The sequence below is a fragment of the Condylura cristata genome, unplaced genomic scaffold, assembly GCF_000260355.1.
Source record: "Condylura cristata isolate star-nosed mole 26May11 unplaced genomic scaffold, ConCri1.0 scaffold00001, whole genome shotgun sequence".
Lineage (NCBI taxonomy): Eukaryota > Metazoa > Chordata > Mammalia > Eulipotyphla > Talpidae > Condylura > Condylura cristata.
Genome location: NW_004567102.1, coordinates 3,253,331 through 3,267,852, shown reverse-complemented (window position 1 = coordinate 3,267,852; position 14,522 = coordinate 3,253,331). Strand labels below are relative to the sequence as shown.

General features: G+C 42.7%; 1 protein-coding gene across 1 annotated transcript in view; it reads left to right on the top strand.

The window, feature by feature from the left end:
• Window positions 1–9,881, top strand: part of FKBP5 (FK506 binding protein 5) — a 118,301-nt gene extending 108,420 nt beyond the window's left edge. Inside the window, exons 9-11 of the mRNA XM_012722434.1 lie at window positions 3,585–3,770; window positions 6,328–6,567; window positions 7,252–9,881. Of these exons, the coding sequence (XP_012577888.1) occupies window positions 3,585–3,770; window positions 6,328–6,567; window positions 7,252–7,350 (525 nt within the window). The 3' untranslated portion in view covers window positions 7,351–9,881. The remainder of the gene's footprint in view (window positions 1–3,584; window positions 3,771–6,327; window positions 6,568–7,251) is intronic.
• The last annotated feature ends 4,641 nt before the right edge of the window (window positions 9,882–14,522 follow it).

Sequence of the window (14,522 nt, the reverse complement as noted above, 5' to 3'; positions counted from 1 at the left end):
GCCAGAGGTGCAGGGGCAGTGAGAGGATTCACCAGAGACAGAGTGGGGAGCAGAACAGGCAGATCAACGAAGTACACTGCTGAGGGGAGCAGCGGGTCAGGAGAGGTCTGCTGTGCCATGTGGTCACCTCCAGGGCTGGGGATTGAACTCGCATGGAAGTGGCTGCGGCCAGCTTGCAGTGCTGTGCTTTAGCCCACCAGGAAGGGCCTAAACCACATCTTCTTAATCCACTTATCTATTCCCATAACCTGGCTACTGTAAACAGGGCTACAAGAACCATCCCTTTGAATTCGTGTTTTTACATTCTTTAGGAGGGAGCCTAGGAGAAGAATTACTGGGTCATATGGTGGAACTATTTTAAATATTTTGAGAAGCCTCCATATTGTTTCCATAGAGACTGGACCAGTCTACATTCCCACCAACATTGGGTGTGGGTTCTTTTTTCTCCATATCCTTACTAACTTGTTATTTATGGACATGTTGATATAGGCTGTTCTCACAGGTATAAGATGGGGGTCTGATTTGCATTTCCCCCATGATGAGTGGTGACAGGCAGTTCTACAGTTTTTCATGTGCCTGTAGGCTTCCATCTGTATGTCCTCAGACAAGTGTCTATTTAGTTCTCCCCATTTTTTGGTTGGGTTGTTTCTTTTTGTTGAATTGGATGGGTTTTTTGGTAAATGTTGGCACATTAACCCCTTGTCAGAGGTATGTGCAAATATTTTCTTCCATTAAGTGGGATTATTTTTAGTAGTTTCTTTTGCTGTGCAACAGCATTTTAGTTTGATGTAGTCCCTGTTTATTTTTGCTTTTCTTCCCTTGCCACAGGAGTCAAGTGCCCAAATACGTCACTGAGATCCATGCCATGGAATGTCTAACCTGTGTTTTCTATGTATTGTATGCTTGCAAGTCTTAACGTCCAGGTCTTTAATCCATTTTGAGTTAATTTTGGTATGTGCTGTGAGATAGTGGTCTAGTCTCGTTCCTTTGCATGTGGCTGTCCATCTTGCCCACGCCATCTGCTGAAGAGTTTTCCTTTCTCCAGTGTATACTCTTAGCTCCTTTGGCATGGATTAGCTGCCCATATAGGTGTGGATTTGTTTCTGGGTTCTCCAGTTGGTCTGTGTGTCTGTTTTTATTCCAGTGTCACACTGTTTTTATTACTATAAGTTTAAAGTCTGGAGGTGTGATACCTCTACTTTTCCTCTTTTTTTGTCAGGATTGTTGTGGCTACTCAGGGTCTTTTGTGATCCCATATAAATTTTGCTAATGTGGGCCCTCCCTGGTGGTGCAGCAGGTTAGAACTCAGCATTGCAAGTGAGTTGCAGCCACCTCGGTGCAAGTTGGATCCCAGCCCCAGATCCACACAGCACAGCAGACCTCTCCTGTCATGCCCACTGCTCCCCTCAGCAGTGTACTTCATTGATCTGCCCTTCTGCTCCCCACTCTGTCTCTGGTAAGCTTGACCCCAGCTAACTGGCTTAATAAACTCCGCTTACTTGTGCATCTCTGGTCCTGTCCTTTGTCACGGGAGGCAACCGGGTGATTTCGGACCCTAACATGGTGAGCCTTTCACCACCCTTGCACCTCTGGCCTGTATTCCAGTTCCGTATGTCCAAATAAATAAACAAATCTTTTTTTTTAAAAAGTCAAAAATAATTTTTTGCTAATGTTTGTTCTGTCTCCTTGGCAATACCATTGAAACGTAGGTAGGGATTGCACTGAATCTGTATACTACTTTGGGTACAATGAACATTTTGACAATGTTAATTCTTTCAATCCATGAACAGAGAATATCTTCCCATTTCCTTATGTCTCCCATTTATTTTAACAGTTTCTTGTAGTTTTTATTGTAGTGACCATTCACCTATCAGGCAAGTTCGGTGAAGGAATCCAAATAGAAAAAGAAGTGACTACTTTTTGTAGATGACATGATGATATACGTATGAAACTCTTAAGGACCCCACTGTAAAACAATACATTAGTAAAGTGGCAGGTTACAAAACGTCAGTTGCATTTCTATATGCAAAAAATCTAAAAGAGAAGGAGATTAAGAAAATGATCCCCTTTACTGTCACATCAAAAAGTATCAAATACCTGTTTTCATATCCTTCAGATAACCATAAATTTCTGAGGCAAAGAGAATAAAAGACTTTGACTTTCATTCCCTTCATAACACCCCAGAATCCAGTAGAACTAGCTTTAAGTCTTCCCTTTCCTAAGCCAGTCAGTCACCTGTGAAGAGGGATGTTGGCCAGGCCTGGGATAAAGCTTTGCCCTCTGTCCCATCCTGGTGAAGAAAGTCTACATCACTGATTGTGGAGTGCAGTCAGATGCCAACTGCTAAACTCCTTTGACAGAAACATTCCCTTTCACCTGCCCTGATTTTTTTTTCTCTCCTTACTCAATCATTGGTTGAGGGTCAGGTGTAGGTGGGAGGCAAGGCTCGGCATTGAGGTGTGTGCCCTGCCCTGATGGATTAGTCGTAACAACGTGATCTAACCATGGTGAGGAAGTATTAGATTTAATGTCCTCGTGGATCTGGCTACAATTCTAGTGTCTAGTCAGATCACTTGCTTTCCAACTTTACATTCTGCAGATGTGCAGAAAAAAGTCCTCACCTGTACTTCTTATTTTTGTGTATTTACCAGTTATTTCTTTCATTCATTCTAAAATGGCAGTGAACACATTGTCTCAGTCCCAAGGTTTCTTGTATAGAGTACATATAATTAATTCATGTGAATTACTTGCACAATTGTTATTAACAGTTGTTATAAGAATACTAACCAAGGAAGAGAGTAAAAATAAGATTGAGAAAGACTTGTCCCATGTAGTTAGCTGACTGACCCCTATGTGTTTTAGATTGTTAATGTGGGATGCTGCTATTCACTCAGTCTATTTCCATTGTCTGTAGATAAGAGGTCAGCAAACTGAGGGCTGTTTTTGTAAATGAGGTTCTGTTAGGATACAGCCATGAATCCGTTTACTTATAGATTGTCTGTGGCTGTTCTGGGACTACCAGAACACTTTGCACAAGCATTGCTTTGGCCTGCAAAGCCTAGAACAGTTATCATCTGCCCCTTTACAGAAAAGGTTTGCCAAGCCCTGGCTTAGATAACTAAGATTTGCTGTGTTTGGAACTGGTACTTGCAGGAGTGTGGTGTCTACTGGTACATAAGTGATTGTCAGGAGAAAAGGGAACAATAATTCCCCTTCTAGTACATGACGGACATGGCCTAAAATTACTCACCAGCTTTTACAAAGTCATAAATACTAGCGTCATAGACTGTAACCCAAAAGCCCTGATGCCCTCCTGGGAAAAGGATGAGCTGGCAGAGGCTGGGGAACAGCATGATCTGTAGAGAGAGCACTTCCTGCAGCAGCCCAGAGGTCACTGGCATCAGAAATGGGAGAGATGCCTGCACAACCCCTCCTGAGAACAGACAGAAATGATCAGATACCATGGTTAGAAGGGGATGTTTTGCTTTCAGGATTTGGCTTCTGAGGGAGGGCCGTGCTACATACACTTCTGTGCCCACTCCGGTACTCAGCAACAACTAACTCAACCAGCGTCTTTCTCCTAGGGAGGCAAGTACCTGCAAGCTGTAATTCAGTACGGGAAGATAGTATCCTGGTTAGAGATGGAATATGGCCTATCAGAAAAGGAATCGAAAGCCTCTGAGTCGTTTCTGCTCGCCGCCTTCCTGAACCTGGCCATGTGCTACCTGAAGCTTCGAGAATACACCAAAGCTGTGGAGTGCTGTGACAAGGTAAAGTGTCTACCCGTGAGAGGGACTTGAGTGTGTGAGGTAGTCTTACGTACACTTTTTCTCCTGTCTCATACTCAGTCTTCTTTCATTTCCTCTCACTCATGATGAAAGCATTGTTCATGTTGCTTTGTGTTGTTCGAGGTTATTTCCCCCAGTATGAGTTGGGAAATTCAGTGATTTGATTACCATCAGACTTTCTGATGCCTAGACTTTTCAGTAACAATATAGGTTTTCAGAAAAATCAAACAGTTTTCATCCATGACCTTTCTGAAAGCTATTTTGTATCAGATTAGACATTATAACTCCTCAATTTCATGAGTACAGATTTAACTTAGGCCTTTGTGGCTGCAGACTACAACCACGATTGAGGAGATATAAAAGTCGCTTTTTCTTACAATCTTTATTCAATTATTAATGTATAAATAATTCACTTACTAATGATACACATAATTCACTTACTAATGATACACATAATGTTTTGTGTATCATGAACAGCCCTCTCCCATTTTACACTTGTGTCATCGGTACTATTCGGGGGTAGTACTGACCCTGGTGCTCATTGACAGTGGTGTGTACAGCCCTAATATTCAGATGCCAGCCGAGGTGACTGTCATGTAGAGTACCTGGTCTCAGAGTGGATAGAGTATATTACATCTTGCAGGGGAAGCTAATAATTAGATATATCTTAAAGAGACACATAAAGGAATGAGAAAAACCACTATTTTATAAATTGTAAGATTTTTGAGTTTTTAGATTGATTTATGTGTATTAGTATGTTCCCTATCATGTTATGCTAAACTTGTGATTGTTAGTTGCATTTTTAAGACTTGTGCCCTTTTTTTAAGATTTATTTTTATTTATTTATGCATATAAGAACTAGGGTAGAGGGGCAGGTGAGAGGATTCACCAGAAACAGAGAGTGGGGAACAGAACAGGAAGAGCCACTGAAATACACTGCTGAGGGGAGCAGTGGGTAAGACAGGAGAGGTCTGCTGGGCCATGTGGGTCAGCTCCCTGGCCGGGGATCAGACTCATGCTGAAGTGGCCATGGCTAGCTTCATAATGCTGTGCTTCAACCTGTTGCGCAACCAGGGAGGGCCCATCAGCTTTGGGCTTTTTTAAGCTAGAAGCAGGATGAAGTCATTCAAAATTCAAACATTACAGAAACATTTACGAAAATGAAAGTCTATTCATAAAATCCCATTGCCCTTCACTCCCAAGACCAAAGATACTCATTTCACAGCTTCCTTCCACTTTCTTCCTGTAGAGTACATGTGTGTTTATTTCTTAAATGAGAGTGTAGAGATTTAGATAAATTGTTGTGTAAAACATTGACATCTCTCTGCATCTTTTCAGTTCATCATCTCATGTCCCTTTGTTCTCTTTGAAATCCTCCTGGAGCATTGCATGCCTCTTAACTCTCTCTCTCTCTGCTAGAGTTTCAGGCTTTTGATGTTACAAATCATGGGACAGGTCTACATATTTGTGGGACTGTTTCTTCTAAACTCTAAAAGACATGACTATTTTAATACATTGAAGTTTTAAATCTGAACACATTTTTATATTACCAGATTGTCCCCCTTTTTTATTAGCCACAAGGAATTATTTTTATTTTTATTTACCACTCGTGTTTATCCTGTGAATTGACGGGTCACATCCTTCAAGCAGATAATTCTCGATTGGTCGAGATGTGCATCCACACCGCTTCTACTTTGACAAGAGAGCCATTTCTCACTTGTCTTTTAATTTGTTCACAGCATCTTTTCTCTTCAAAAACAAATTAATATCGGCATAGACAAATCTGTCTTTTCCTTTCTAATTAGAAAGATTCTTCCCACTCTGAGATTATAAAAATAACCCTGTTTGGCACCTACAAAATCTACTCCAGCTAGGTTTGCTTTTAAAGTAACAATAATAATCTTTTCATATTCTGGGGTGGTAATTTATTTTTTTTTTTGCATGTAAATTTGCATGGGCTGGAGTTTATTTTTGTGCTTGATATGAGTAAGAATTTAACTCTTATTTGCTACATGGGTAGCCAGTATCTCAGCCCTATTTATTACAAAGTTAATTATTTCCCTTTTGATTTACTTTACCACCTTCATTGTTACTAAATCTTTTTATACTCATACACATAAATATTCTGTTTCACTGACCTATTTTCCACAGGATAGTAACCAAACTTTTAACTGCAATGGTTTTTTTCTTAAGTCCCCTCATGTATTTTTTAATTTTTATTTGACCAAAATTTTCTTAGCCATTCTTGGGCATTTACTTCATCCATTCAACTTTAAAATGAATTTCTCAAGGATCTCCCCCCAAGCCCTCTTGGGCTCTTTTTAGAAAAGTATTAATAAATACAGAAATTAATTTGGATAGTTAATTGTGTTTTGATCAGTAGCCTGTAATTATTGTAAGCTCCCTATGTATTCAGTGTACCTTTTCCAAATCCCTAGGCTAGAGAACTTCGGTAAGTTATTTAAATCACTGAATTTCTTTAAAATTATACAACACAAGTTGTATCTGTCGTCTTAAAACATAGACCTTCTGATTTTAGGCCCTTGGACTGGACAGTGCCAATGAGAAGGGCCTGTACCGGAGAGGGGAAGCCCAGCTGCTCATGAATGAGTTTGAGTCAGCCAAGGGCGACTTTGAGAAGGTGCTAGAAGTAAATCCCCAGAACAAGGCTGCGAGACTGCAGATCTCCATGTGCCAGAAAAAAGCAAAGGAGCACAACGAGCGGGACCGCAGGATATACGCCAACATGTTCAAGAAGTTCGCAGAGCAGGATGCAAAGGTACAAGCATCAGATCAAGAACTGTCTGTCCTCGCCTCTTTGATTTCTGACCAAAGAAGGTTAAGCGAGGATGCAGGACAGGCAACCATGTAGAGGCTTGAGAAAAGGGGGAGAGACTTCCTCTGTGATCTGAGGCTGGCTTGGTCCCAGAGGTGGTGCAGGGCTGTTCCGCTCACGGAGACACACCCTCATGAGGCTGGAGGCGAGGAAGGGCAATTCCCTGCAAGTGTACAAAAGCTTTTGTCATTTTTTTTTTTTAACATTACCAGCACATGAGGTGTTTTTCAGATAATACTTCCTTGCAGAGACTTTGTTTTCCCCAGGAAACTGGCTGTGAGGGGCAGCTTCACCATCACGCCCTTTCCTTTGAGATTTGGGAACCTCGCAATGTGTGAGAGAGTTGTCTGGAAGGAAGTCTGCCCCTATGGTCCTGAGTGCTTCCTCAATCCAGCCCCCTTGTCACATGGACTTGATTATTAAACAGCCTTCCCCTGTGGCCAGCTCGTCATCTGAACCAGAGAGAAGTGCAAGCCCCCACTCCAGCAATCGGCAGGATAGCGCTGACTCACCCAGTCCTTTAACACACTCTCACTTTAGATGTGAGCCATCTTGAGGTCCCAGGAACTAATGGAACACGTCACTTCTTTTTTCTCTAATCCCCTTGATCTCTTATTTCTTCCTCAGGAAGAAGCCAGTAAAGCCATGGGCAAGAAGACTGCAGAAGGGATCGCCAATGAAAAAGAAAGTCAAACAATGGAAGAGAAAGCGGGAGGCCGAGTATGACCCCACGCCTAGGAGGGAAGAGCCCTAACTCGGCCCCTCCTCCATGGGCGTTCACCCAACTCAGGACTAAATGCTGTTTAATGTCAACTTTGTTATAGTCTATGTGATTCTGGAAGCAAATGGTAAAATGAGTAGCTTCCAAAAAAAAAAAACCCACCACCCTGCTGCTGCCCGGTGCCCGCGCTGAGGGGTGGCGTGGGACCACTCCAGAGACAGAACCCACATGGCTGTGAGGTGGGAGAGTGAGCCAGTGTCCAGGTCCTGCTCACCCAAGCTCCTGTGGGCTCTCCATATCCCTTTCAGGTTGCTTGAGATATTCTAACAATTGGAGGTCATTGTGCAGGTTTTGCATTTGATTGAACCTTGATAGCATAGCAGGACAGAAACCTGACTAAACACTTTAATGAATTTCTCCTGCCCTATAGTTGGTCTGAGGAGAGGAGGATGTTTTGTTTTTTAAACGACTGAAGTTCTAGGAATGCAACCTATTGCATTTTTAACCAACAGAACCCACAGTAGAAAGGTGTGGTATCCCTTCGGGCCCACAGCAGCGTCACAGACTTGAAAGCCAGAACCTCAGGGCCACTTGCTTGCTGACTTAGCGCCCCGTTGTGAGTGCATTCCGCCTCCACCCAGCCTGACCCAGGAGGAGGAACGCTGTCATTCCTGAAACACTCTTCAGCAACGATAATGAGCAGGGGGTTTCTGGGTTAGCTTTCCCTGTTCTGGATGAAACTCTGAGATGCTGAAATGATGTGAGAAAAGCAATCCAAATTGTGCTTTTTCCCCTCCTGTCATGCGTTAGCACAGGACTGCCTGCTGGCGCTGCTCCTCTCCAGTTTCATGCCCCACTCTAACCCTCGCTAATAAGAACTTAGCCCTGTGATATCTCTGACCTGGAGTGGACTTACCTACATGTCCATTTAAAATCAATGCAGCTTTCTTTTTTTTTTTTTTTTTAATTTGGTCATCTTTTTAAAAGTACTGGCCCATAGCATATAAAGTGGTTTATGGAACTTTCTTGACACTCCTATCATGCAAAACAAAAATTGAACTTTTAACTACTAAGTAGCTTAATTTTCAAAAACAAAATCTTTGAGGTTGAGAAAAATAAATAGTTCATCTTCACCATAAGGGTTTCACCTGGAAGTCTGACACATACTAGTCTTCTTTCCCTGCACTCATAGCTTCTTCGTTCTGATTGAGTTATGTTACAAGAATTGAGACACCTTCCTGCACAGGTACAGCTAACCTAAGAACTCCAGTACTTGGCATTGGATTAGGGAAAGTCTTAAATACATAGGTGTAGTTGAACTCTAGTTTCTTACGGGTAAATAAGATTAAGCCTGGCTCTCTGGTCCCACCGCCTAAGAAATACTCAAGGGGGTGCCTTTGGAAACCCAAGGAAACGTTTGCTTCATCCTGGAACATCTCACTTTTTTAAATCCTAAAGAACACTGGCAATTATATTTTAGATTAGTCTATTTTTAGGGTGGTTTTAACATAACACTTTCATTGTTAGGTTAGGGCCCACATTAAAACCTAAAAATATAGTCCATTTCCTTTTATAGCAGTTTTCTCTTCCATGAAACCAATGGAATTCAGTTGTTTCTTCTACAATGATAACTAAAATCCTTTTAATATCCTTATTTACACTTTTGTCTTTTTCATGAGATTTCTAAAAGCCCCAGTCTTGCCTCAGAGATATGAAAAGCAAAAGTTGATTTTGTTTACTTAACTGTTTAGTATTTGTGGTTCAGCTGACTGGCGCATAATTCCATGGAGACGAAGACTTTGATTTGGTCCTAAAAAAGGCTAGTTAGCTTTTCTGTAGATAATAAAACTATCCCCAAAACAAGATGATCCCCGAAACTATGTCCCAATGTGTGTTGTGGGTTGTGGTGGGGGTACAGGCAAGAATGTGTGAAGGGGGGAGGATGTGAAAGTGGCTCTGAGCAAAGGATCATGAGGTCCCCATCATCACTCAAGAAAGAACTTCATGTGCTCCTACATCAAATTCAGTAATCTTCAACAGTTTGTCTAAAATCAGCAGATGTCTTGTGAACCATACTGTAGACGGCACGAGAGGTGAGGCAGCATATGAATGAATTAAAAACAAAGTCTTATTTTTTAATTCCAGATGCACTTTTCTTGTGTTCCTTAAATAAATTTAAAAAACAAAAACATGATTTTCCATTGTTCTTGGCTTTGCTTAATAGTCTTCAGGAGTATTTAAGGTTGTTTTGGTTGGAAGACTATGGTGGAGATCATATTGAAGAAATGAGACACCAGAAAATTGGCAAGAGATGCTTTTATCCAGCTCATGACTCATGCACCCTGAGAAATCGGCACTGACTGAAGGTAGTGGACAAGCCACCTTTGTTCAAGTGAACCACATAATCAGAAAAACAAGAGGATTTTGTTTTTCATTAACCAATGAACTGTTTGCCATTTTAATTCATTGTGAGGTGGGTTCAATTTGGGGAACGAAAAAATTTAAGTGTGCCATTTAATAAACATGCGAAATAGAAGCAAGCATGTCAGGTGATGTTTTGTCTTGAGTGTACATTTCCTCTTTCTCACGTAACATATTTCACCAGATACTCGTGGTTTCAGATTCTGAAGGTGTAAAGAGATGACATCACTATACCTTGAACCCTGATTCACACTGGAAGAGAAAGAGGTGAGAGATGGGCAGCAGCGTACAGACAGGTCAGTGCAGGCTCTGACCACCTTTATTCCCCTGAATTCCTTCCTCTCTGGTTCTCATTTATACTCTCTCCATTGCTGTTAAATTATTTGGGAATGAAATAATGCCCTTTATTTGCATGTTTTTCTAGGCAAATAATGATTACACTAGGGATCTTGAGGCTAAGCCAGAGAAAGTTTCCTGGCTGTAAGTGATCTGAGTAATTCGAGGCAGCCCGCACATGCGCCAGAGCACAGGGAGTATCGGGAGGCCCTTTGTTCAGACTTAATGACCTTTTTAGCAGCACTTTGAACTCCCCTGATGGCATTCTCTGAGACTAGGCCCCCCCCTCCCCCAGACTGTCACCAGCACTGGTGTCAAAATACGTTAAGTTTGAGCTAGTTCATCTATCTGATAGCTCAGGTTCCCTACCCAGCTGTATATATTTTTCATCAGCTGGCTACTAAAGTAGAAGTAACTGACAAAGTTTACATAAAAGGATACTTTCTCATGGCTTGAAGTTTCTGGGTACCCTCGGCCCTCCCCTTCCTATTTTACTCTCCCGCATATCTGACATTTGTTTGGGTGATAGGGGAAGGACTCAAGGCATAGTGATTTTAGCATTCTGTTTGCCTAATTTATGTCTTGAGAGATAGCACACTGGCAGACATAATCTGCACATGTGTCGTTAGTTATATATGTCATAAGAAAGGAATGTCACTCTCAAGGTGACCTTTGACAGTATCCTGTTGCAGGGAACTGCTACCTATCAATGGTAAAGCTCAAGTGTAGTTTATAGACAAGCAAGGTCCACAGGGAGTTCCCTGGATCCTTGGAAAAGCAAGAATGTGCAGGATCCAGAATGGCCAGTGGTCATCTAGTCACCAATGAATGCCCTTATACACTGAGGCAGATTCTCTGGTCAAGTGGAATGAGGTGTTGGCAGTTCTTAAAACTCCGCAAGCACTTGGTGGAAATGAAATAGCAGCAGCACTATGTGCCTTATGTTCTTCTGTGGAGTAAAGACAGTTCATCAGTCTGTTCATCAGCACGCACTGAGTAGCATTTAAGAAATTTCAACGTTTGAGTTCGGTTTTTTCAGATCCTTTTCAGTAGTAGGCATTAGATTCTCACCACCACTCACCACCTTGAAATCTAACCGAGGCCAAAAAAAGGCAAAAGATTTTCTTTTGCACTGTGCTCATTTTGAGCAGACACTTAAAGCCTGGCTTAGAATCACCTCACTTTTTTTTTTAACATAGTCAAGGGCAAGCAGCAAAATCTTCAGTGACCTGCTAGTCACTGACAGAGCAGGGTAGATACCAGCTGCTAAGATCAGCACATAGTAAGCACTACCCTGCAGCCACAGGTTAAAGCTGGTTATAACTATTAAACGTTTACTATGTAGCAGTCACTTAAGCCCTCTTCACTGACCTTCCAAATGGAAAGAGAATGTGGCTACTCCTTCGCTTTCACAACCTGAATCAAAAGATTGTGTGGCCCTTACCCAGAATGATGCAAGCAAGGAATTCTGGGACATGTATTTCAAACTTGGTTTAGGTGACTTACAAATACACCAAGTGTCCAAGGCTTTCTTGGAATATTAACTACTTCTGACCTGGGTCTGCTTTGGATAATGTATTTTCATTAGCTAACCCCTTGCTGTTGGCATTGCCTCGGCCTACAGTTTCCCTCTTAGAGTGGAGGACCGGGGTGGTGAAGAGAGCACAGTGGGCTAAGGCAGAGAACTACAGGTGTTTTGGTGGGAGGAAATCTGTGACAGCCACACCTGAGGGAAGCAATCCTATAGTGAAGGGTGTAAAACGATGGTATTGTTTTAAAAAAAAAGTTACCCTCTTAGAAGTTGCTAAGGAGCGCTCTCCCCAGTGGCTCAGCAGGTTGGAGCGCTGCACTGCGAAGCTAAGCCAAGCCATGGCCACTTCTGTGCAAGTTCAATGCCTGCCCTGGGGGGCACCCACTTGGTGCGGCAGACCTTTCCGGCACTCCACCCACCCCCGACCCATGCCCACTGTGCCCCTCAGCAGTGTATTTCAGTCCATCTGCCTGTTCTGCTCCCCACTCTGGCTCTGGTGAATCCTCTCACTGCCCCTGCACCTCTGGCCTGTACCCCAGTTCTGTATGCATAAATAAATCTTTTTTTAAAAAGTTGATAAGGAGATAAGGCAGGGAGAACAAGTAGCTAAAGGCTTGTGTTTGGGGATACAATGGTATACAAGTCACTAAATGATTTGATGTCTGCTCACAGGTAGGCTTTCATACTGAGGATTCAACCTTTCAAGTCTAAAATCTTAAAGCCACATGCATGTTCCATCCCTATGTCTTCCTAAAGATGCCAACAGCCTGAACCTACAGTTAGCAAATTCACGTGACATCTGCTGAGGGCCCAGGAGGCCATCACCACCTGCAGCACGAGTGCACATCAGCAGCCTAGCACATGGTAGACATTCGTGAACTGACTTCTTGGCCTTTCTTATAGGAGCCTCTCATCTCTCTCTCAGTGGCCCTCATTCCTTTTGCTTTTCTGCATGAGGAGGTCAGAACTACATGGTTTCCTAGCAACCCTGCAGCCAGCTTTTGTATCTTGATCCTTGAGCTGGTGTGAGCCAACCACGACTTGGGGGGGCCCTAACTGCAAAATGTTCCTGCAGGTCAAACTGCAGTAATCTTCTATCTATTTCCAGTTACAACAGATAATTCAAAGTTCAACAGTTCATCAGCCTAAACAAATTGAATTATTAAGTAGAGAAGGATTCTGGGAAGAGAGTGAATAGGAAGTTCAAGAATATCTCCCCACCCAGACAACTGCATTGCACAATCTGTCTGATAGAACTCTGCAATCTTTGAAATCTGTTGAAGCTTGCAATTTCCAGGGGAAGGCTTAGATGATAAATTTCATCTCTTCCTCTGATAGCAGCTACCCATCCCTCACCCCCAGCCACACTGCTGGCAGCTTGCATACACCTTGTGAGAGCTCAGGTGGGCAAGGATTCTGTCTGCCAACTGTTAGGGACCTATGCTCTGATTGCTGCAGAGACAGGCAGCCACTCACTCCAGCTCCAGTGACTTCCAGAGGTTTCAATGCTTTATACCTTTTTTCTCCTTTATTTTCAGCTCTCTGCTTTCTGAAGCCAGACAGTAATGACAGTGATACTCAACAACTGCCTCAGTGGGTAGTACTGGAGTGTGACTTCCAGTGCCAGAATGGAGGCTCAGAGATGAAATGTGAGAGGAATAAGTTTACACCCCAAGCTATTCTGCTTAAGAGACAGCCAGTGAAAAAATAAAAAACAGCAAACCCAGAAGGAACAAAGGAATCTGATTTCCAGAGTTACCATGTTACTAAGTTCAAATGTCCAGTTTTTCAGCAACAAAAACTATAGGTCTACAAAGAAACAAGCAGGTAGGGCCCCATTCCAAGGAGAAATAAAATGAGTGTCTCTGAAAACTACTTAGTGACAGATGTATTAGAAAAAGACATTAATAGAACAGTCTGCAGGATGCTCAAAGAACTAAAGGAAGATAGGGAGAAAGAACTGTCCAGGAACAAGATGGAAATATGAATAAAGAGCTAGAATATCTAACAAAGAACAAAAAGTTCTGGCCTCCTTCGAGCCAGAACTGACCTCTGCAGTAAAGCAACAAAATGACTAACTCACAACAGGAAGGAGAGGAGTAGCCGGAGCTATTTCTTTGGTCATGCACATGCGAATCTGCAAGGAAGGGGGTAATGTGGACTTTTCGGGGTGGGCACTGTTCAGACTGGAGTGCCCCGCAAATGGCACACAGGAAGAGCTGTCACCCAGCATGCAGTTGGTGCTGCTGTCAAAAAACAAGGGCACAATTCTCTCCAAGAGAACTAATGTTTGTATTTGTTACAGGGCAAGATGAGGGGTGATCCATAACCCCCAAACCTACCTGCTCTACATAGGTTCTGCCATCTGCCTCATCCAGACAAAACATACTGTCATGCATAAGATATTTAATTAAAAGGAACTTTAGGCCTCCTTTGTGGCTCAGTGGTTAAGTCTCAGCACTATGAAGCTCTCTGCAGCCACTGCAGCACAAGTTCCATCACCAGCCAGGGAGGTGACCCACATGGCGCAGCAGACCTCTTCTGTCTCACCTGCTGCTCCCTCAGTAGTAGGTTCACCTGTTCTGCTCCCTGCCCTATCTCTGGTGAATCCTACACCCCAGCTCTTGTATGCATAAATAAATAAAAATAAATCTTTTTTTTTCAAAAAAGTTTCTCTTAATCAAGTAGAAATGTGTCCACTCCTCAAAAAAAAAATGTTTTTAAAGATTTATTTATTTAGACATACAGAACTGGGATAAAGGCTAGAGGTGCAAGGGTGGTGAGAGGCTTCACCAGACACAGAGTGGGGAGCAGAACAGGCCAACTGACAAAGTACACTGCTGAGGGGAGCAGCGGGCGGGTCAGGAGAGGTCTGCCGCGCCATGTGGG